This window comes from Actinia tenebrosa, unplaced genomic scaffold (assembly GCF_029948245.1).
Source record: "Actinia tenebrosa isolate PJP-AT-01 unplaced genomic scaffold, QUT_ActTen_1.0 PGA_scaffold2__45_contigs__length_23673736, whole genome shotgun sequence".
NCBI lineage: Eukaryota > Metazoa > Cnidaria > Anthozoa > Actiniaria > Actiniidae > Actinia > Actinia tenebrosa.
In genome coordinates this window covers 352,045-377,217 of record NW_028292579.1, presented here as the reverse complement: position 1 = coordinate 377,217, position 25,173 = coordinate 352,045, and the positions used below count along the sequence as shown (strand labels likewise).

Sequence of the window (25,173 nt, the reverse complement as noted above, 5' to 3'; positions counted from 1 at the left end):
TATGTGAGTAAGGTAGAGCTGGTTTTCTCCTAAATTTCAATTCTGTGAGGAACCACTGTTTAATTCCTATTATTTATTTATGACCATCCCCAACATAGTCTCTGCTTACCTTCAAGGCCATAAGGATGGAAAGCTCTTCTCTCGCTAAGGACAGACAGCTCGACAGGACGTCTGAAAAGTAGCTCTCTTATCACCCCGTCACCTCCCCTGTGTAATCCTCGTCCACCGGTGCCTGGGTTCAAATGGAAGCGCCTAAGCATCACGGGATACCTGGAGTAACAAAGAACGTCAATGCTCTGATTGGCTAGATGTTTGTTCGTCAAAAAAACATGTAATTTATTATCAATCATTAATTATTAAGAGAGAATTCTTTTCATATCCAAGCAGTGAGCGCCAAAAACTATTTTCTTGAAGAAAGGCTGTTGTACAAGGCTGAAATCTTGTTATTCAGAAAGTTTAACTTGTTTGGAAGTGGAGATGACCGATGAAAGTGGAATCAAATTGTTAACCCAAAGCAAAAATTTTATTCGAAAATGAGGTTTAGGCCTTTATTTGCTTATTTCCCCGCCATATATTTTCTATAAAAAAAGCCTGACAAAGCAACATTCTAACACAAATGCAACAAAACATCTTTGTACAATTGAAAATACCGCTTCAAACAGGCATTTTATCATAGTACATCAGTTTCTAACTGTTTAAAAAAGGTTTTGAGTGTTAACCCAAAACGAAAATTGGGATCAAAACTCATACGAAAGTCTAGTTTTTGGCGCTTTTTGCCATTATTGCTCGTTATTGAAAAAACTTTCCTCTTAATCATTAATTATTATTCATAAATCATTAATAATAAATCATTTATTTATTATTTATTTATTATTTAGTCTCTTACTCAACCTCGGATTGGCTAATAGTAGAGAGGAAAATCGTGCTGAGAACTAACCTTGATTCCAGGACCTCTGGATCAGTGATGCGAGTATTTGTCATGTGTACATGCACACCGCTACGGCCATCCCATGTGGGACCCTAGAACAGTATAAAATAGAACATCCATCAATAATCAAATAGCGTAAACTGGTGTCAACCATTCATTTAGCGCATATGAAAGCGCGCACATCCCTGTCCACAGTGAAATGCTGATGACGCTCTTATTTATTAATAGTTATAGTTTAGATTAGTCCATGAGTTTATTAATAGATATCAATAATTATAGTTCATATTAGTCCATGAGTTTATTAATAGATATCATTAATTATAGTTCATATTAGTCCATGAGTTTATTAATAGATATCAATAATTATAGTTAAGATTAGTCCATGAGTTTATTAATAGATATCAATAATTATAGTTAAGATTAGTCCATGAGTTTACTAATAGATATTAATAGTAAGATATCCATCGTTATAATAAATATTAGTCTACCAGTCGTTGAGTCATATTGCTTGCCCTTAATAAACTGAGAATAAAAAGTTTCCGTCCGAAAACTAGATGCAAGATAAGAATAACGATCAATGTTTGCCTCACAGTTTCTGTTTTATGAAGGCATGGTTACTAGGGTGAGACTGTTGCTAGGGACAAGACGTTTTCTTTCCTAAAGGCACGCCAAAAACAAGCTGCCATAGCATCAGGATCCTTCATCATATATCATTTCTTTGTTTAACGGTTGCGCATGAGAAGACACATGAATATAGATACAACTCAAACAAAGAATCTTATTCTCAATGGAGTAAAATGTGGACTGAAATGGGAAAACATTACGCCTAAGTGGATTTGGTCAATATCGTCCTCAAGAACCATAACATTTAGCTTCCAGAATCCCTTACGGTAGCTTTTTTGTTATGCTAACTTACACTATTGTCTTGGTATTCTCAAAGGAGTAGAGATTTTGAAAAGAGATTTTGAAAAGGATTGTGGTAGTTTAAGTATGAAACGTCATTAGGGTTAGGGTCTATTGAAAATAGCCTATAAAAGAATAGTCCCCTTCACAGTTCCCTGCGCCATCTTGTAAAGTAGCCGTGCCTTGGCATTGAAGCGAGACGAACGGTGAGCTTGCAATGATAGAGACCTTTTTTAACACCTTGGACAATTATTCACGTCTCTATCATTGCAAGCTCACCGTTCGTCTCGCTTCGATGCAAAGGCACGGCTACTTTACAAGATGGCGCAGGGAACTGTGAAGGGGACTATTGATAATAATGAACAGTGTTTGCCTGTGTTCGCCTGTTCAGCTCAATAAGGGCAAGCAATATGTACTCCACTCACCGCTCCAGATCCACCAGCGATTGTTTCGTAATAACCATACTTAGCGTCACCAAACGTGACATTATTCATGCAGCCCTGCGCGAAGGAATAACTCTATTACTATAACAAGAATACAAGATCTAGGGAATGTATGTCATACACAGCTACATATCCGATAGGTACGCATCCCGGATAGATAAACGTCCGGTAGGTCTAAAAGACTGGTAGGTTAGCTATAAAGTAACCTTTTTCAAAAGGTTGAGAAATGGCCGGTAGATAACATACTAAAATGCCCTGTTGGTGTAAACCACGATACAGTATGGCCGGTAGATAACATATTAAAATGCCCTGTAGGTGATGTCACGGTACAGTAACCATGTCCGGTAGGTAACTATAAGTCGTTACGGAATAACTTGAAATGTCCAGTAAACTATGTCCGGTACATAGATAGGTGTGTGCACTCAAATAGGTAAAGACCACCTCGTTCACATACCGGGTAGGTAAATTACCCGATAGCTACATCCAGGGCAAATATCAGTTAGAATGCAATACTCAATAGGATAGGTAGCCATACCCTGGATAACGCGGGGTTCCGGGTTTGTATACATACATACATCCCCTAGGTGACGTTCTAGTCACGTGACTCACCGCCCCAGCTCCCCCGGCTAGTGTCTCTATGTACTGATACTTGTACTCGTCTCCAAAAGCGGTTATATTCATACACCCCTGTATTATCATTTATTACACTCATTAATAATTCATGAGAAAAACACAACAGAAATTACGACTGTGAAGAGTTTTGTAAATCAGATACAGAATCCTGTTCATTTGCATAAACTTAATGATGGATTTTCTTGGCCAGATTCACTTTTATCTTGAAAATTTTAGTGAAAGACAAAGGAACTAACCTACTGTATATATTACTTACATATTCATTAACACAAGCGTTAGTGACGTGAATGAGAATCGTCTGCGCATGCGCGAAGTCTGTCGGTATGCAAATTGGTTGAAATGTATTTGTGCTCTACTTTCTCGCAGCCCATAATGCTTTGTTTCATGGGGGGGGGGGGGGTAACCAATCAAAAACCTTTCCCAAATTGAAACGTTCTTCAATCGAATATATACTATACCTGCTTTTATCTGTACAATACTGAGTATCAGTTTATCCCGAGTTAATTTGGTGCGTTCTGAACATCTCGAGGTTTGGTGTTACAGAAAATGCATTGACTTACGAAGAAAATGTTTAAAATTTACTTTACAATTCTTCAAGCTTCTATCTTTTTCTGTTTTTTTGTTTTGATTTTTTGTTTTGTTTTGTTTTGTTTTACTTCTTCAATTTATATTTGGATAAATCAAACGAGGTATTTTCAACATTGCCTGATCGGCCTTAAGCAAAATTTTCTATTTATAACTTCTTCATTTTATATTTGGATATCAAACGAGATATTTTCAACATTGTCTGATCGGCCTTCAGAAAAATAAGTGGGTTTTTACCCTCTGGTTACCCCCCAAAGACGCAAAGTATTATAGGCATGGGAAAGTAGAGAATTCCAACCAGCTGAGCGGTGGATTTTGTTTCAGCCAATCACAGCTCGTTTAGCTGTTTTGCCGCAGGCCCTCATTCCCAGGCTACTGTAACCCAACGTTTGTGTATTTTTCTGTTTTCTTTTGACTAAAATTCAATATAGGTGCCTTCAAGAGGCAGAAATATGGAAAGGAAGAATAAAAACAATTTCATTTTACCGCCATGTTTGCTTCGTTCTTTCAAGCTCAGAAAAAACTTAGGGCCGGTCATTTTGTACACTCATGCTTTGCGCACCGCGTTCACTGCTCAGCTGGAAGTGATTTGGTATCCAGGCGCGTAATGCATTGTTTGTCACAGCGACAAGCTGTTTTCTCTTGTCAAAACTACGTATTTTTCACCCCGCATTCATACAGTTATCAATCTGTTTTTGGTAAAAATAAGATTCCCCAGGATTTTTGAGAATACGTTGTTCGCAACAAAAAATGAAGCAGTTTTTAAAAATGAGACAAAGTTCTCAGAATGGTAACAACCGCAAACCGGTTGGCTCAGTTGGTTGAGCATCGGACTTTCGTGCGGGAGGTCGTGGTTCGAGTCCCTGCCGGACCAACACTCAGGGTCTTAAAATAACTGAGGAGAAAGTGCTACCTTTGTAATTACATCTGCAAATGATTAGACTTTCAAGTGGCTCAGATGATCACTTTTAATGGACATTTGAGGGACGTAAAAGAACCACTGAGGACGTAAAGAAACCCTGGCAGTGACCACCCTCAGTGCCTACACATCACACTAACCATCTCATGATTGTAAGTTGCATAAAAAGCACCTTTATGTTCATAGAAAGCGCACTATATAAATCATAAATAATCTTTGCCAGATGTGGAAGTCCTGTGGTTTGTAGGACGAAAGCGAAGCTACGAGAGTGAAAACAATGTTGTGCTTTACGATACACAATTCATGAAGTACCTGCCCGACTTTGCGGGAATATTACTGTCCTACCTGTGAGGCTGCGCAGACCTTGAAGGCTTTAAACACAACATCTACGATTCTCTGACATGTGAGTACGTTGCCTCCCACCACGGCAGCATTCTCTGATGGCGATAGAAGACTTGACTTGGGAATCTTGACCGTCACTGGATTAAGACATCCCTAAACAACAATGCAAGATTAGGGAAAGTTCATTAAAATCCCGGAATTCTCAATTTGAATACGATCGTAATGACACAAACCATTCGTTTTCCAACCGGAATTTCCGGTTTTTCCTGGATAAATGTTAAGCACTCGAGGTAATAAACTTTTCCCGCTCTTTTTGGTTCTTCCGGTAGACGCGTGCACCATTTGTCGGAAGTCAAAGTTTCCCGCTCTTTTTGGTTCTTCCGGTAGACGCGTGCACCATTTTTCGAAAGTCAAAGTTTCCCGCTCTTTTTGGTTCTTCCGGTAGACGCGTGCACCATTTGTCGGAAGTCAAAGTTTCCCGCTCTTTTTGGTTCTTCCGGTAGACGCGTGTACCATTTGTCGGAAGTAAATCTTCCCACTCTTTTCTTACCATCGAACAAATTTCCCAACAGATGGATTGGTTTAATGGTAAAACTTACCCCAGAAAAGCACTCATAAATCAACCAAAATGGCGGTTTTTGGAATCAGAAGTTGTTACTAACCTGATTAAGGGGGATATCTTGATTTACCATACATCGTAGACAGTAGATGATAGCAGAGAATGTGATGGCTCTGGGTGCGTTACAGTTGCCATACATCTCGGGTCCAGTCCCTTCGAAGTCAAACACAGCACTTCCCTAAATGATACAATAGAAATATGATCATCAGTACAATAGTGTAGTGAAGCCGCGACCCTAGACTTTTAATCGAGGAATATAAAACGCACGCGCGTCTCTCTGTACTGTGACATAAACACGCTGGGAGCTGTAGAGCACGAGAGAAGTAAGCTTAGGAACACGAGGTGTAGCTTAATGTTTTTCTTGCTTCTCGAGAGCTCTACAGCTCCCAGAATGTACATTTGCGCGAGCGTGTCTCTGTCCACTGATATAAGCACGGTAGTCAGCCAATCAACGCACGCGTTATATCTTAAATATTTTATAATAGACTATTAAGGTACGCAAGACAAATGACTTCAAATACTGATTTGACGCATGCGTGTTGGACACACTAAAGTATCAAAAGTCCAGACGTAATGCGGGCGCATACATGCAGTGATTGTCACCAAGACAAGTAGATACGACGTACCGTGTCCAGATCAATAGAGACAGTCAGTTGTATCGCAGTACCATCATCCATGTATTCTCTGGCTGAGAAACGGGTCTGACCTGTTTCTTCCTGTATTAACAAGAGTGAACATTGAAATCATGAATTTCAGGCAAATGGGGGAAAATTATCCGCTTACGGGACGAGCAACGGATCACGAGACGAAATCGAGACGAATACGGGACGAATATGGGACGAATACGGGACGAATACGGGACGAATACGGGACGAATACGGGACGAATACGGGACGAATACGGGACGAATACGGGACGATTATGGGACGATCACGGGACGATCACGGGACGATCGCGGGAATATATAGAATAAATCTAGCGCAAGGGTCGATCTACCCTCATGTCAACGGGCCTACTCATGCTAAACAACGTTGTACCTTGAACTTCTTCCCCACGACCTGAAGCATTTGACGAACGGCATCTTCAGCGTTATGCTGTGTAATTAAACAAGACGATAAGCATTTACTTCTCTGTATTACACATTTACCCATCCCCCGGTACTATGTCAGTGACCCCTTGGCCCCCCCCCCTACCCCCCCCCCCCCCCCCCCCCACAACAGTACCCACTTAAATACTTGGTGAAATGAGGTAATGCAGAAGTAAAGCATGCAGTCCAGGGACACAAGCCAATCGGAACATGAGCAGGAGTTAAACAAATCTTTAACAATAGATATCTCACCTGTATATGATTCATGTAGGCCTGGACGACGTCTAGCTTGTATTCATCTATCAGCTCTTTGATCAGTGATATACCCTGGAAAATAAAATAAAAAGATCAAACCTTAAAACATAAAAAATAAAAGACGATACAACATTTGGCTGATCTAAGTCAGGGCATGGCTAACTCACAGATAGAACCCTGAAACAACCTCTGGGCTGATCTAAGTCAGGGCATGGCTAACTCAAAAATTTCGCGTGTTGGGTTTCGCAAAGGAAGAAAAACCGGAGAACCGGGATAAGAATTCTCGAATCAAGAGAGAGACCCAAGAAACTTGAAAGTGAAAGGTGAATGCATTGACACTACACCACCCTTGATTCAGCCTACCGTCAAACCAGCGTAAAATCATGATATGATATGAGATCACTGGTTAGTTTCATTCACCCTAATTACCTTGTGATTGGCCGCCACCTGAGCACGCAGATCTGAAATGTTGTCCTCTAAGTTGCGAGTCCCGCTACACCCGGGGTATTTGCCTGGCTCCATCAGCTTTTCTGTCAAGGCTGAGAAAGAAATGCCAAATCGATAAAAGAATCATCACGAAGACCTGAAGAGCATTTGTTGTATGATTTGGAAACATAATGTACTGACGCACAGCACGTACACGGTACGACATGCCATAACATTGAAATGGCTTCCCATATGAATGGTTGTCGTATATATATATGTGTACAGTGGGAAACGTACGGTACTGAATCACAGTACGTACACGGTACGACATGCCAAAGCATTGAAATGGCTTCCCATATGAATGGTTTTCGTATGAGTGGGAAACATATGATACTGACCTACAGTACGTACACGGTATGGTATGCCATAGCATTGAAATGGCTTTCCATATGAATGGTTATCGTATGAGTGGGAAACATATGATAGTGACCTACAGTACGTACACGGTATGGTATGCCATAGCATTGAAATGGCTTCCCATATGAATGGCTATGAGTGGGAAACATACGGTACGACATGCCATAGCACACGGCACGCAAACGGTACTGAATTGATTTTATTCGTTGTGGTGCAACGTTTTCCCATTTCAGTCCACGTGTTATTCTCTTGCATGAATAAAGATTATTGGTTTGTAGTGTATCCATATTCATGTGTCTTCTCTTGTGCAACCATTAAACAAAGAAATGATACTCTAGGGAATGACACGTGGTCTGAAATGGGAAAACATTACGCCCAAGGTAAACAAAGAAATGATACTCTAGGAATGACACGTGGTCTGAAATGGGAAAACATTACGCCCAAGCTAAACAAAGAAATGATACTCTAGAGAATGACACGTGGTGTGAAATGAGAAAACAGTACGCCCAAGGTGAACAAAGAAATGATACTCTAGGAATGACACGTGGTCTGAAATGAGAAAACATTACGCCCAAGGTAAACAAAGAAATGATACTCTAGGGAATGACACGTGGTCTGAAATGGGAAAACATTGCACCAAATGAGGTCTGACCATATTCGTGAAATTACTTCTGTCGCCGCCAAAATGATTAAAACTAATATTAATTATTTCTTCCCGTTATTGTTACCTGCTTCCTTGAACTGTCCATTGGTGACCAACTTGAATGATTTGAAGACAGCGCCTTCGTCAAAAATGCTCTTGGAGTTGGGCGGCATTGAACCTAAAACCATGAAACACAAAATATTAACTTACATTTATAAACGAATGATGCATGGTAAATAATCATGTGTACTTTACAATTTGAATGGAATAGAGATTTTGCACCATCACGTAGTCATGTTAGATGGCTACATGGTTACATGTGAAAGAATTTAATTTCCGCGAGGGATCTTATTGTTCTACCAACTAACCTCAGGCAGTCTTCACTTGGATTTAACTTTAATTCAAAACTTGTTTGCATCTATATATTTGACTGACTAGTTGGATTTGACTAAAACAATTAGTCCTCTCGTCCTCATGGCCTATGAGTCAATTGATGGGTTGCAAGCATTCCCAAGAGAGTCAAAAGACAAAAACATGACGGTAATTGTGGTGCCGTTAACAATGGATGATAATGAGAAATCTTTTGTTAAATGGAACCAACATGGCTGCGATGACGTAACGTGCAATCGAAGAATAGCCTGTTCGGCCTTCGGGCTCATTGGCTATTGACTCATAGTCCATTCGGGCTTGAGGACTAATTGCTAAATAGATTTTTCATCGTTTCACACCTGGTGCTTTGCCCCCGATGTCAGCATGATGGCCACGACTAGCAACGTAGAAGACAGGTCTGGACTGACCTGGGTAAAACACCTGAACACGACACAGAATAAATGAATCACTGGGATCATACGAGAAATGTTAGTGAGCGCACGAAAAGTTGTAATAAGCTTTTAAGTTGATGTCACTTGTATGGAAAAACGACTTCTGGGTCCAAAACGAAAAGCAGTTCTATGAAGATTTTACTTCAGGACGTTTCGGTGTCATCATGAAAGATTTTTCTTACTTCTATTCATGACAGAAATTGTTTCCGGTGGAGTTTGACGACGTAAGGACATTTGTTTGCTTTATCTTAGCGATTTCTGTGAGCAGTTGGACCCGAAAATACGTAGCCTGCAAAGCAGGCGTTCTTGTGGGTTTGGGGAAAAACCGGGGTTTGGGGGGAACTTTGGAACGAGTGAAAATTGAAACCAAACAGGAACCACAAAACCCCGATTCTTCCTCAAACCCATCAAAAGAACGCCTGCTCTGCAGGCTAGAAAATACGTGCTATGAGAGAGAAAATGTGTTTACTAAGTTAAACGCGAAAAAAGCGCAAGGTTTATTCTAAGTACTACGCATGCGCAGTTAACATACCGGTGTAATGACGGTCAAGTCCGGTAGGTGTGTTCCTCCGGCAACGGGATGGTTGGTGAGTATGACGTCACCTTCTCTTAAATCGTTACCTAGGGAACGGATCTGCAAAGGGAATGTTTAACTTCTATATATGTGTACAGACATTATAATCATTTGTTGACAAAAAGGTGCATTCTGGACACACGACGAACGCTTTTACAAAGTTAACCATTCATTATGAAGAGTGAAAACTGTAGCCAATCAGGAGAGAGCAGTAGGGAACCAGGGGTGGTTCTATGGGTTCCATAAAATTAGGAAGGAAGGAAGGAAGGAAGGAAGGAAGGAAGGAAGGAAGGAAGGGAGGAAGGAACGAAGGAACGAAGGAAGAAAGGAACGAGCGAACGAACGAACGAACGAACGAACGAACGAACGAACGAAGGAAGGAAGAAATAAAGGAATAAGGGAAGGAAGGAAGGATGAAAAAACCCTTAGCGATGGCGATCACGTTCAGTACATGGAATGAAATGGATTTAAATTCTGGTTCTTTGCAGGAAATACGCAGGAAAGAGCAACTTGTGGAATCTTCCATTTTAGAAACATGAATCCGTCACTGGAGAGCACAAAGAGCACAACGTTTCATTCCCACGACAACTTTTTTTACGACTGGTCCCAGTTAAAGTAAATATGCTGTAATTATAAGGGCTAGAAACAATGACCAAGAAACAAGCAATTCCAACATTCAATCAGTCCACTATTTTCTTACCTGATATTGCACAGTCTCTTGCATAGAGCCGAGGTGGACTGGGATATGAGGAGCATTAGCTACCAGACCTCCATCAGGACCAAACATGGCGCACGAAAAATCGAGGCGTTCCTGGGTTAGAAATGAAAAGTTACGTTACTTAGGAAACTGTACCTTGATAGTAAAGCAAGTAAGACACACGATAGCCCTTGCACTGAAAACTGCACGTACCTTGATATTCGTGGAGATGGCTGTCCTTTGAAGAACCCTGGGGGGGTAGGGAGGAGAAAAGGATGTCACTAGGAATTGGTAGGGTGAAGAAAGGGAGGACTAGATAGGTGGGTCGGTTGCTTGGATAATAGGATGGAAAGATGCAAGGAAGGAAGGAAGGAAGCAAGGAAGCAAGGAAGCAAGGAAGCAAGGAAGCAAGGAAGCAAGGAAGCAAGGTAGCAAGGAAGCAAGGTAGCAAGGAAGCAAGGAAGCAAGGAAGCAAGGAAGCAAGGAGAATGGAAACATGGATTGATCACCCATACTTACCTTCCCATTTGCTCAGCTGTACTCATGAAGCGATGAGAAAATATAGCCAACTATAACACAAACAGCATAACAAAAAAATATCAATCTATACTACACTCGTCTACCCATAACACAAACAAACAAACAAACAAATAGATCATATATGAATAAATGTTTTAGGTGTATTCATAGGGGTTGCTGTCCAAGTCCTCTGGTTTTTCCTCCCTCCGTAAAAATCAACATGTCAGTTGTGTGTCGTAAATAAAGAATGCAGTGACGGAAGAGCCCTTTAGGGGGAGTGATGGTTGTAAAATATGTAAAAAACATATGTAAATTTCAAGGCTATCCGAAGTTAAATATAATTAATACTAAAGTTCAGACCTGAATTCTGTCCAACTCGGTCCCGACCTTGGTTTTGTCCTTGTGCTCTTTGATCTGCAAAATAATACAAGAATATGAGAGAGGGAAAATGGATGTCTTCCTATTCCAGACCACGTGTCATTCTCTTGAGAATAATTTTTATTGCTTGAGTTGTATCTTTATTTGTGTGCCTTCTGATGCGCAGCTGTTACAGGCCAACGCGTAAAAGTATGACCACATTTAATGTATTCGCATACTTTTATGCGGCCATATTTAGTAAAACCAGCCAGCTATAATAAATAATAATAATAAATAATATTTTATATAGCGCTAATTTCTTTAGTTCAACAGCGCTTTACAAACATTAAAGACTCAAAAATGTTTTAAAATTTAACGCTATCCTAATGTTATGAGACATAAAAATGCATAAATATTCTGAAAAAACAATTTTAAAAAACATCGCAACATTTTTCATTTATTTAAAACACTGATATAAACATACTCAACAATGATGTTAAACATCCCACAAAATGTTGTAAACATTCAAATTGCAAATCTAAACTGATATAAGTTGATACAAACTTTATTAAAATAGTAATTATAAAAATTCCTTAGTTTTTCAACGTAAAATTGTTCAAAGACAAACTAATTTAACTATTTTAACTATTTAAAAATATGCTAGCTATTTTAAAAACATGGAACACGCTTTGCATCGAAATGTGTCGGTTTAACGTACAGAACCCGTGTATAGAAGTATGCGAATACATTAAATGTGGTCATACTTTTACGCGTTGCGCTGTAAAACAAAGAAATGATACTCTAGAGAATGACACATGGTCTGAAATTGAAAAACATTACAAATGACATATTTATTTTTAAGGTAAAGAGAAGATCTTTCGTTACAAAAAAATTCGTATGACTGTGAAACACTGTCACGCGAAAAATAATAGTGAAATCATTCGAACCAATCCAAGCGCGTAAGATCACTGCTGGTCCAATCTAAATGCTCCGTCATGGTCATGTCATGAAATCTGCTCTTACCTCAATACGCACGTCACCGTGTACTGTCACTACCGCTGTACAGTCTGGCTCAACGACTATCGTACTGCGTTAAATAAAAGAGAAAATAACATTTTCCAATGCATATGCTTAGACAGCTAGTAACTAATAGTAAATGCCAGTTTATACTAGTTATACAATGCATTGCTCTCAAGTGTGGGGCCTTGTCGAGTAAATATATTTTAGTATTAGCTTCTCTTGTTAGATCAACCAACATGGCGGCTGTTTCATTGATATTTGCTTAAGCATTGTTTTTTGTTTGTTTGTTTGTTTGTTTTTTTATTTATACACTTATTTCAATAAAGTTAGTCACCTGAAAAGCTACAAAGCTGAGACCAACAAGGATTATGGGTAGATACATTTTACATGTTTCAACTGCTTTAATAACTATTGAGGGATTTTAGATCTTTTACCAGTTACAGTCTCACCTCTTCTGAGCATCCTCAAGCTGCAAATTGTATCAAAAGCTTTACTTGTTTGATATTAAAAAATTCCCATGATCCTCAGTGATCTCAGCTTTCTAGGTTTTTTGGTGACTAACTTAATTGAAATAAGTATATCTCAAGAGATTTTGAGTCACATGGTTGCACACACTCTATAGATCATGTGCATCTTACGTCATAACGACCATCTTGGTTGAAAATAACAAAGCATTCCTCATTAGCTTCTCTTATTAGATCAACCAACATGGCGGTTGTTTCATTGTTCTTCATATCTCAAGGGGTTTTGAGTCACATGGTTGCACACACGGTATTGTGTATGTTCTAAGCGCGCGATCCTTGTGCTTGTTTGTATAGGAAATCGCACAATGTTCTCGTACAATTCGGAATTTATAGGTACGAGTGATGTTTTGAAAGTTTTCAAAATTGGACGAGTCTTTAGGCGAGTTCAATTTCAGAACTTTCAAAACATCACGGGTATCTATAAATTCCGAATTGTACGAGAAGATCGTGCGATTTTTTGCTCATAATACACTCAACAAAACTGAGGAATTCAATTGGGACTCTACAGAGTACAATTTGGGATTTAATTGTACTCCTCTTGTCCAACCAGAATCGAGTAATGTTGTTGAGTGTATTAAAAATTTCGTATATATCCCATGAATGTTTTCGCGCCCGCGCGCGCGTTGATTTGGATCAAAACGAACAAATCAAATAAAAGTGGGTTCAGTTTTGGACTAAGTAAACACGGTACGTGTTGTTCACCTGGTTTTGTCGATGATAATGGCAGGTCCTTCGATATCGTAACCACTGTTGATATCCTCCAGGAAGTATATTGATGTCTTCAGTAATCCTTCCTCGAAAAAACAATCCGTGACCTGCAGTCGATGGAGTCAAAAGAAAAGAATTGAATCAAGAACCTTTTAGATTAAAACGTTGATCAGCACGAAACTCTTGAGCAAAGACGATAGGTCTACGAGAAAATCATTCAATAGGCCCTTTGCAGTTAACGGTCACGTGTCTGTACTGGCGAGCAAATTATTTTATTTTATTTTAAATTGGTGATTCTTTTTAGCTACTTGTAAAGAACTGAATGAAAACATGTGTATCCAGTGTGTTACGAAATGCAGTTTTATTACGATCTCTCGAAACAGGTTGTAGAAAGTGTGTTTGCTCACCAGCAAATTTCACCCATGGGAATCAAGATGTTCATTCATTTGCTCTCAATGAATTAATCAGCACGTGATTACTGAGCTGCAAAGGGACTATTATTCTTAATACTCCATTTAATCCAAAACTTGTTTTGGGTTTTTCTAGATTCTATAACGTGCGAGCATTTAATTCCGAACAGTAGAAGGCGGAGTTTCCGCTCATAACAAGCGAAACAGGCGAAATGGCATTGCATATAAAATTGAATGTTTTATGAGGATTTGTATGGGAAAATGCGCTGGATGACAAAAGCTTACCAGCCAACACTTTTCCCATACAAATCCTTGTAAAATATTTGACTTTATATTTAATGTCATTTCTCTTGTGGTCATCATTTCGAGCTGAAACTTCGCTGTCTTACTAAAGTTGAGGTGCTCTTTTCATTTCTGTTGTTCATTTTGACGCAACTGCTCGTTTTAAGAGGGTAGGGTCACGTGACCTGTTAGTACAAGTCATCTATAGAGCGTTTAGTCACTCACGTGAGAAGGCAGCCATATTGATGTAACAAACAATATTATAAACTTTCTGCACAGTTTTTGCATAAAAATAGAGTTCAATTCCCGGAGGATAGAAAATGCATTGTTTTGGTACACCAACATGGCCGCTGTGATGTCACATGAAAACGGTCTATTGACTATGAATTACCTTCTTAGGTTTAGGCGGACCAGACGCATTGGACACCGCTCCCTTGAGGTCAACCTTCGATGCTCCTATTCCACGAACACGAATATCTTCTACATAGATCTTGCGGCCAGGAATATCAAAGCCAAACTCACGGCGATACCTAAGGAAAAGTAGAATGTACTTCTGAATTGGATGGAAACACGGATAAGATTCCTGTTAGGGAATTGGGGGGGGGGTTCTAATGACTTATTGACTTTCAATTCCAAACAGCTTCATAAAGCAGAAACAATTTTTTTGGTTGAACAAGTATTGATGTCAATTGTGTTTCACCGTCATACGACTTTCTAAAGGTGTGGCTTGTATGGCTATTGTGCGCACTATTCATTTGATTGGATGGATAGTAAATCATCACGCAATGTAATTTGTCCGACGTAGTGCATTTTTCTTATGTATGAAAAGCTCACGGCATGAACACGGTCGTGACACGGCAAGGCATATTCCAGACCAATCACATTGTACGAGAATTTACTCTCATCCAATCAAATGCCCGAAACACGGCATAAACACGGCTCACACACGGTCACGCCAATGTCACGGCACTGCCAGACCAATCACATTGCGCGAAAAAGAATCAGCCAATTAAAATTCTAGAAAACATCACGGTCGCGGCAAGGCACGCATACGGCACTGACGTTTTCACAGTCATACGAAAACTGCTCTTAGCAAACTGTCTTGTACAATACCTTTCAAGGAAAGACTTCTCAAAATCACCATGACGACTTGAATTCTGAAAAACGAGTGATACGAAATCAGTATGATTAAACAGAGGATAACATTTCAATCTAATAATCTTCTAATGCGCTGCCTATCACGGCTGTGGTCATGTCGAGTTTAATCATTTGTGAGTAGAGTTGTTTGTTGTTTCTCTCCTGTACGGCTTCGAGGGTTTTTCTGAGCGTTCTCCAGTTTTCCTTCCTTCGCAAAGACCACCACTTCTAAATTCGAACGTACAAGAGCGACAAATTCGTAAGCTACAGAGCTAACTCACAGATGGAATTAGAATTTGCTATGTTAGATTATATTGAGGAAGGAAAACCGGAGAACCTGGGGAAATAAACTCAAATCAAGAGACAGCACAGGAAAAGAGGGAATGATCCCAAAGCCATAAACCAGTTAGTAAAGTAAAATAGAAAAGATTTTAGACTTACTGTGCTACCCGCCATACCGTGGACGCTTCCACAAATTTTTGATTTCTTTTTGACAATTTATAATTGCACACTTTTTTTACCTCCACTTTTTTTTCTTTCTCTTATTAAGTCTAATTTCTATTTATTTGATAGTTTTTCGTTGAATATGAAATCCTCATGTTACTGTTTTGCACCTTGTATCTTGGAACTCTCAATCAAAGGAAAGATGGATCCAACAAACTCTACTCACATGTGATATCGAGTCCAGGAATCAAACCTGAGACCCCAGAAGTGAGAGGCGAGTGACTTGGTTCTCACTAAATGTTATATTCTACTATGAATCCTTCAAAGAGCAATAACGGAATGACTAATTTACAGTGACGCTACCTTGGTGACTGTGGTTGGATTACACATGAGTGCGCAGTCTGTCTTGTCATAGCGCATGTTGAGGAACACCTCGGTGAAGATGCAGTCCCTGCGAATAAACAGAAGTAGATACGATTATGCGTCGCTCTGACCTATGACACCACGTCATACACGGCCTGTTGAAAGAGAAGAGAAGAGAAGAGAACAGAACAGAACAGAAGAGAACAGAACAGAAGAGAAGAGAACAGAAGAGAAGAGAAGAGAAGAGAACAGAAGAGAACAGAAGAGAAGAGAACAGAAGAGAACAGAAGAGAAGAGAACAGAAGAGAACAGAAGAGAAGAGAAGAGAAGAGAAGAGAAGAGAACAGAAGAGAACAGAAGAGAACAGAAGAGAAGGGAAGGGAAGGGAAGGGAAGGGAAGAGAAGGGAACAGAACAGAACAGAACAGAACAGAACAGAACAGAACAGAGCCTTACTTGTCAAGCCCTTCTTTCTTCAGCTCCTCCGTGCACTTGTCGATTAACAGATCAATCCTTGCATCCAGATATGGAAAGGAATCTACGGTTAAAACAAAATATATTTGGGAACTCTCAATTTCGACAAAAAATCAGTAGTCTTGAAAAATAAATTGCAGTCGTGGGTGATATGAGTAAAGATGGGACACACGGGCGTAGCGAGGTCTCGATTATGGGGGAGGGGGGGATAATGTACCATTTTCCCGCCTAATCGACAGGAATGAACTTGGCAAAATAATACAAAGTTTAGGATCGAAACTTTCATCTTGTTGTGATCTTTTGCTGATTGCATTCACATCTCCCATAGTGCAATTTAGGCTTGGTGTGCAACATGTGACATGCAACAAAACCTTCACCAACCTTCTTTAAAGTGCTACTACGACGAAAATCGCTCAAACTTGGATTCAGCTGAAACTTCCTAAGAACACTCTTTAAAGGTCCAATAATCACTGTATGAAGTGTTTTCTCGATATTCAGGACGAAAGTATGATATTTTTACGATTATTTTTTGGAGTCTGTGACGTCATACACTCAACATCGAACATCGCTCCATACATTTCTTTGTAGTTTATGATCAAAATATCAGTAGTAAAGGGAGAAAGAAATACCCAAACACCCCAAAATATAAATTATAGTCACAAGTAATGTGAAATAAGCACATTAGCCACCCTTTGGGCTTCATAGGAATAAAATAAATTAAGGATTTATATACAAAGAAATATATGTAGCAATGTTTGATGTTGAGTGTATGACGTCACAGACCCCAAAAAATAATCGTAAAAATATCATACTTTCGTACTGAATATCGAGAAAACACTTCATACGGTGATTATTGGACCTTTAAAGAGTATTTTTAGGAAGTTTCAGCTGAATCCAAGTTTGAGCGATTTTCGTCGTAGTAGCACTTTAAATAACTGTATAAGAAAAAAACACGTAACTTCCATAACGTATGATAACGGATAACATTATGTGGCATACATGACGTTTAATAAACGAGCAGGAGTGTTTTATCGGGTATAAAACACGAATCGTAGCCGAGTGGTTTTAGACCCGATAAAACTTCATCTGCGAGTTTATTGAACTGCTTCCGTCCTTGTTTTCACGAGGGTAGCACTCAATAGCCAGTAGCTAACAAACCTGTGGCCCTCGTTCAGTGATCGAATTGGAATTCAGGAGTTGATTTTTGAGGAGGAAGGAAAACCGGAGAACCCGGAGAAAAACCCTTGAAGTACAGGAGAGAACCAACAAACAACTCTACTCACATACTACACAGGAGAGAACCAACAAACAACGCTACTCACATACTACACAGGAGAGAACCAACAAACAACTCTACTCACATACTACACAGGAGAGAACCAACAAACAACGCTACTCACATACTACACAGGAGAGAACCAACAAATAACTCTACTCACATATGACACAGGAGAGAACCAACAAACAACTCTACTCACATACTACACAGGAGAGAACCAACAAACAACTCTACTCACATACTACACAGGAGAGAACCAACAAACAACTCTACTCACATACTACACAGGAGAGAACCAACAAACAACTCTACTCACATACTACACAGGAGAGAACCAACAAACAACTCTACTCACATACTACACAGGAGAGAGAACCAACAAACAACTCTACTCACATACTACACAGGAAAGAACCAACAAACAACTCTACTCACATACTACACAGGAGAGAACCAACAAACAACTCTACTCACATACTACACAGGAGAGAACCAACAAACAACTCTACTCACATACTACACAGGAGAGAACCAACAAATAACTCTACTCACATATGACACAGGAGAGAACCAACAAACAACTCTACTCACATACTACACAGGAGAGAACCAACAAACAACGCTACTCACATACTACACAGGAGAGAACCAACAAACAACGCTACTCACATACTACACAGGAGAGAACCAACAAATAACTCTACTCACATATGACACAGGAGAGAACCAACAAACAACTCTACTCACATACTACACAGGAGAGAACCAACAAACAACGCTACTCACATACAACACAGGAGAGAACCAACAAACAACTCTACTCACATAAAACACAGGAGAGAACCAACAAACAACTCTACTCACATACTACACAGGAGAGAACCAACAAACAACGCTACTCACATACTACACAGGAGAGAACCAACAAACAACGCTACTCACATACTACACAGGAGAGAACCAACAAATAACTCTACTCACATATGACACAGGAGAGAACCAACAAACAACTCTACTCACATACTACACAGGAGAGAACCAACAAACAACGCTACTCACATACAACACAGGAGAGAACCAACAAACAACGCTACTCACATACAACACCGAACCCGGCGAGACTCGAAATCGGGTGGCATTAATGAGAGGCTAGCGCTCAGTCTCTGCGGAATAGAGTCTTCGTACCTTTTTCGTAGACGTGTGAACAAGGTTCCTGCGCCTCATGGACGATATCAGCCAGTGCAATGCCATAAGCAGACAAGATACCAGCATATCTGATATAAACAATGAAAGTTTGTGTTATGACTTTCTGTAAACCGAGTGGGGTCTGGGTACGAGCAATCTCGTACCCAGACCCCACTCGGTTTACAGAAAATCATAACACAAAATTTCTTACTGCGCATGCTCGACGAAATGAGCAGTAAAAAATGGGTCTGGGTACGAGATTGATATAGCAATATTCAATGTTCTTAAACATTGACGTCAGGAATCTTTTCTCATACAAATTTGACAACCATTAAGGTGCTGACACACGGTGCAACATTGCACGCAACATTGCAAGCAACAAATTTGAATCCGGGTGACACACATTGCAACAAAATCACGCAACATCGCTTGTGTCAGCCTGCTATGTTAAGATATTTGGTCAGCAGTTATAAATTTGGTGTAAGCTGATTGGCTGGAAATTTCAAAATGTTGCAGGTTATGTTGCAGTCATGTTCACATGAAATTTGTTGCGCACAATGTTGCAAGAGAAGAGCGATTCAACTTCAGATTTGTTGCATGCAACAAGTTTGGGGTAGACACACGCTGCAACAGTCCTATTGCGTTCAATGTTGCATGCAATGTTGCACCGTTTGTCAGCATCATTAAAACAAAAGATCTCTTTGTTTCAGTAGCCAACAAATCTCTTGTTGGGCATTAATATCAATAGGCGACGTCAGCGTAAACTTCGCTATACCTGTGAATAAACACTGTGGACATGCCAAGTGATCTTGCTATAGCGCATGCGTGCTGGCCACCAGCTCCACCAAAGCAAGCCAGCACGTGCTGGGCTGTGTCATGACCACGTGCCTGGGTCAGGTTTCTGATTGGTCGACACATGCTCTCATTGGCTACCTTGATGAACCCGAGTGCCAGTTCCTCGACGGTGTATGGGGTCTGGTCTTCACCCCCTGGTTGACTGGAAATGTAATCATTCACCTGGAAGTAAAAATTAGTTTATGAATTCGCACGATCCCTAGTACAATTCGGAATTCATAGGTAAGAGTGATGTTTTTAAAGTTTTCAAAATTGGACAAGCCTTTATAGGCGAATTCAATTTGAGAACTTTCAAATATCTATCAATTTTGAATTGTAAGAGACGATCTTGCAATTTGTTTGTTTATAATACACTCAACATAATTGAGCAACTTAATTGGGACTCTACAGAGTACAATTCGTGATTTAATGGAACTTCTCTTGTCCAATCAGAATTGAGTAATTTTGTTGAGTGTATGGCGTCATTTCACTACAACTACCAAAATGCTTCGCGAATTTTCTTTCTCATTCAAATTTGTATTTCCTCGTGAGAATAGTAAGATAACTGGTGCTGATCAACTGAACAAAAGAAAGTGTGCAAGGGATTCTGGTAGTGGTAGTGAATGAAGCTATTGACAGATAGCCACTCCCAAAAGGATCTCTCACTTCTCACCTTACACAAACAAAAGTTTGGAGTTTGTTTAATTTTACACCCATAAATAGACCCCTTCACAGTTTTCTGCGTCATCTTGAAAGGTAGCCGTATCTTTGCGTCAAAGCAAGACGAACGGTGAGCTTGCAATGATAAAGACCTTTTTTAACACTTTGGACAATTATTCCCATGTCTCTATCATTGTTGGCTCACCGCTCGTCTCGCTTTAATGCAAAGGCATGGCTACCTTTCAAAATGGCGCAAGGAACTGTGAAGGGGACTATTTACCAGTCATTTGAGAAAATTATTTTACAACACAAAAACCACAGGAATGAGAACTACAAAGAATGACAAGAACAAACACATGCAGATAATTAACCACAAATAATTGATTTTCTTACTTCCTGGGTGAATTTTGTGAATGCTTCTAAAGAACCTTCCTTGTCCAGAGGCTGGTCTTCAGACGGGCCAAAGATCTTTGGAAAATATCTGAAATATAAGCAAAAACAGGGTAAGTTTCAAGCACTTTCCACACCTCCTCCTCTCAAGGGAGGGTCTGAGAAGGGTATATTGTGTAGTTCCAGAAAATATCCATACCTCACCCATGGAGGGGGATTGGAATTTCCAAGGGGTGGGGAGGGTCTGAGGAGAGTATATTGTGTAGTACCAATAAATATCCATACCTCACCCATGGAGGGGTATTGGGATTTCCAAGGGGTGGGGAGGGTCTGAGGAGGGTATATTGTGTAGTTCCAGAAAATATCCATGCCTCACCCATGGAGGGGGATTGGAATTTCCAAGTGGTGGGGAGGGTCTGAGGAGGGTATATTGTGTAGTACCAGAAAATATCCATAACTCTCCCATGAAAGTAGATTGGGATTATGAAGGAATAGAATAGCCATGAAGATCTACACTTGATAGCAATTTAATGGAATTTAGCCAACTGGAAACCGAGGGTTTTTCCTACTTCCTCTCAAATCAACCCTAACTACTTCAAATGGTTAGAGCTGTGCTCCGGCAGTCATAGATAGACTGTATAGTGGCTGCACATGCCAGAGGCACCTTCACATGCTTTCAGTTCAACCTTGTTGAACTGTGCCACTGCTGTACTTTGCAGTGGGGATTAGCAATGACAAATTTGGCTGGTAAATCGTATTGGAACCCATTTTCAGGAAGCTTCACTTTCCCAGGGAAAGGGTGTATTGCACTTGGAGAGTAATAGGTATTTTCTAAAATTATTGATATATATTGCAAACACACAACTTTTGATCAACAAGGATTGAGAATTTTGAAACCACAAATATTCAAAAGACTTACTCAGGTAAAAGTCTTCCAAGCACAAGATTTGCATCTGTCACTGCTAAATATCCATCTGAGATTAAAGACAACTATATTTAATTTATGTCAATATGAGACAATGCAAATAATTTTGACATTTTCTTGCCTTTTATGGTTTCCTGTGGCATTGGAGTGAGGTCATCATGTAAGTCACCCACCCCTCCCCCCACCATCCATCTCACGTTTTCTATACACACTGGTCCAGGGTGCGCACCTGCAGATTCTTGACCTACCACAGGGATCCCCCTCCCCCATACATCCATCTCACCTTTTCTATAACACACTGGTCCAGGATGGGCACCTGCAGATTCTTGACCTACCACAGGGGTCCCCCTTCCCCCAACATCCATCTCACCTTTTCTATAACACACTGGTCCAGGATGGGCACCTGCTGATTCTGGACCTACCACAGGTTTTCCTGACCTGAAGAATAGCCGCGAGCCTCCTCCAGCTGCAACAGTGTTAATGTCAAGCTACAAAAAATTAACATTGGAAAATAAGAACAAATCAGTGGTTCAGCAAGTTTTCTGTTTTAATCCATTAGATCCTTGGCTGTGTAAGTAATGCAACTGTGGTCAACCTTATAATATTAAACTATATAAAAAATGTATCAAATTGAGCTGATCCTTGCAGTATATCAAGCAAATTATGCAGCTGTAAATAGGAAATTTGCAATGATGGCATCATTTGACTCCCACTACCATAATGCTTCACGACTTTTCCTTCTTATTTGAATTTGTATTCGCTCATGAGAATAGTAAGATGCTAATTAGCTGAACAAAAGAAAGTGTGCAAGGGAGTCTGGTAGTAAAGGTCAATGACACCATCATGCAAATGTCCTATTTAAAGACTCAGAAAAAATTATATAAAAAATACTAGTCAACATATAAAGAAAAAAATAGTCAAATAGACACAAAAGAAAACAATGGAATTAGGGTCTACTAAAGTGTATTAGTCTAATATCTATTGCACGGGTGTAATGACTTCACTCTTAAACATGATACAGAACAAATGGTAATTAAACATAAACTGACACATTTTCCCATACAAACCCTGATAATGAATTATTCCATGAATGCAGCTGACAACATTTATCCCATATTCTAGATCAAAACATCTATTTCATATTCCTCACGTTAGAACAAACTTGCGACAATTCTCTATTCAATATCATCACCCTACTTTGTTTAAATCACTTAGTAATGAAATTAAGCAAGTGTTTCCTATAATATATTTACAAAAAAATTTAAGGGACAACTGATCTCAAGTTATTGTAAATAGAAAAAAATTATCAACTTTATTTAACAATAACTTGATGTAAATATCTAGTTTGACATCATGTCACAAAGTTTATTTCTTCTTAAACATAAATTACTAAATGAGGAAGACTGATTCCTTGATAATCCCCATGGCTTCAAATCTGACTTCCACGCCATTAACATAATCATTATTTATATGTATATAATGTTATAATATATGTTATAATATTATTCTGTATATAATGAATATCTAGTGGAAAATAAACTGTTATACTGTTATTCTACATTTTTTGATTCTGCTGCTTTGCTTGAAGGAAGTAAGTTCATGTGACAATGGAAATGTTTAGTTCTCATTGCAGGAATTTGTTTTCATATTTAATATATTTTTATATAAATCATATCAAGAATGGTGACAAATTGTTTTTGTTTTGTTGGGCAAAATTAAGGAGAAGAAAAACCGTCTTCATTCACACTTTTCCAAAGCTGTGTAATAAATATGAAAATATTTATTTTTCTTTTTTTATTTTATTGATAAACTTGACAACTGAGTGAGCACAGACACAAATGATACAAGGCTACAATGGCATAAATAGATAAACAAAAAACTCTGCCATCATAAAGGACTGACCAACAGAACACTGGGTCACATACAAAGGTCAACCAAAAATAAAAATCACAAAGACTGATTAAGATTACATTAATTGATATAATGAATTTGAATAATATTTACATTATATGAGAATGAATTCAATCATAGTAAATAATCTTTAAAGCAAGAGGTAGGATTGAAAGAGCGGCATTTTGAACAGCAAGTTTTCCAGGTACACATTTTGTCAAGGTCAAAGGTGGACTCCAGTTTAGAAAAGTAGTAACAGTAAATGATGAATGAAAATGATGTGCTATTATGTAGACTGAGAAAGGTTCTTCAAGAGAAAGACAATTCTATTACATAAAGAATGAATTCCTAAAATGAGTAGTCCTACATGAGTTGAGTTGAAGTAGATTTGCCGGCCAGAATGAGAGTGAGAAGAACAAAGAGAAGAGGAGACATAATAGGAGGCCTCTATTAAACACAGAGAGTAACAAAAATGTTGTGAGAGCATGTGCATGTGTGTGTGTTAGTAACACGTTGCATTTTGGATATCATAAGTTAAATTATAATTTAATATCAATATTTATTCTGATTTATTATCGTAACTATTTATCTTCCTAAGATTACCTATCTTTTTATTTCGTTCTATTTGTATTACTACAAAAATTATCATAAATTAATATATTAATTATTACTAATATAAATATCATTGTGATCTCCCTAGATGAGCTGCTCTTGGAGACAATATTTGGTTAAATAAATAAAAAGAGTGGATGCCTATTAGTGATGGTTTACTCAAAGGTTCATACTTAAACCATCACTGCACACTCACAGTTGTAACAGTTTATATTTAATATTTATATTTATATATCTTTCTATAAAATCTAGTATAATTTGTAAACATAAACAATTATGATTTGTTATTCAACTCTATATAAAGTGTGTGAATTGAATTTAATTAAATTGAACTGTATCGATGCCAGGTATTAAATGTATTAGTCACTGAACAGTTAGATCAAGGGATTCTCAAGCAAACACAAGAAACTGAACATAAACAAATAAGATTGTGTACTGTACTGTGCTCCAGAAGCTCTATTACGCTTCTTATAACGAAGGAGCGCCGCAACTTCCCTTCAAAACAGCAAACGCCAGAGCAAGAATAATTAACCCCAGGGTAACTGACTTCAGACAAGTCTCTTTACAGCTGTCTGGTCTGACTCACTGTACATGACCCACGATCAATTTATATTTGTGTTGATTTTGATTCTTATTTCAAAAAGAATGTTACTAATGTCACAATACAAGATCGTTTAATTTGGAGTAAACTGTGTTTGTTAGATCCCTAGTCTGCCTCACAGCAGCCATCAGTGCAAGGGAGACTAGATCACAATTCATGAATGAGTTTTAGTTTGGACTTGTAATACAAATATTTGCTGCCTAATTAAACATTTTGGAGGGGAAAGTTCTCTCGACTCTGATAATGTCAACATATTGTCATTTCGTTT

The 25,173-nt window shown here is 39.0% G+C and overlaps 1 protein-coding gene across 2 annotated transcripts in view; it reads right to left on the bottom strand.

Moving 5' to 3' along the window:
• The window catches only part of LOC116292573 (5-oxoprolinase), a 49,638-nt gene that overhangs the window by 2,094 nt on the left and 22,371 nt on the right, over positions 1-25,173 (bottom strand). The window contains exons 12-38 of one of the 2 annotated variants that reach the window (XM_089034449.1): positions 22,173-22,290; positions 21,797-21,851; positions 20,881-20,968; positions 19,769-20,010; positions 18,994-19,082; positions 16,512-16,593; positions 16,057-16,144; positions 15,226-15,269; positions 14,504-14,642; positions 13,415-13,527; positions 12,192-12,255; positions 11,172-11,225; positions 10,812-10,861; positions 10,506-10,542; positions 10,296-10,406; positions 9,554-9,655; positions 8,929-9,010; positions 8,286-8,378; positions 7,144-7,253; positions 6,712-6,786; positions 6,410-6,466; positions 5,999-6,088; positions 5,416-5,550; positions 4,757-4,906; positions 2,884-2,961; positions 938-1,020; positions 110-270 (exon numbers count right to left, since the gene is read on the bottom strand). In XM_089034449.1, the coding sequence (XP_088890575.1) occupies positions 110-270; positions 938-1,020; positions 2,884-2,961; positions 4,757-4,906; positions 5,416-5,550; positions 5,999-6,088; positions 6,410-6,466; positions 6,712-6,786; positions 7,144-7,253; positions 8,286-8,378; positions 8,929-9,010; positions 9,554-9,655; positions 10,296-10,406; positions 10,506-10,542; positions 10,812-10,861; positions 11,172-11,225; positions 12,192-12,255; positions 13,415-13,527; positions 14,504-14,642; positions 15,226-15,269; positions 16,057-16,144; positions 16,512-16,593; positions 18,994-19,082; positions 19,769-20,010; positions 20,881-20,968; positions 21,797-21,851; positions 22,173-22,290 (2,590 nt within the window). Of the gene's footprint in view, positions 1-109; positions 271-937; positions 1,021-2,256; positions 2,332-2,883; positions 2,962-4,756; positions 4,907-5,415; positions 5,551-5,998; positions 6,089-6,409; positions 6,467-6,711; positions 6,787-7,143; positions 7,254-8,285; positions 8,379-8,928; positions 9,011-9,553; positions 9,656-10,295; positions 10,407-10,505; positions 10,543-10,811; positions 10,862-11,171; positions 11,226-12,191; positions 12,256-13,414; positions 13,528-14,503; positions 14,643-15,225; positions 15,270-16,056; positions 16,145-16,511; positions 16,594-18,993; positions 19,083-19,768; positions 20,011-20,880; positions 20,969-21,796; positions 21,852-22,172; positions 22,291-25,173 lie in introns of both variants that reach the window. The other variant, XM_089034450.1, reaches the window with a different exon arrangement.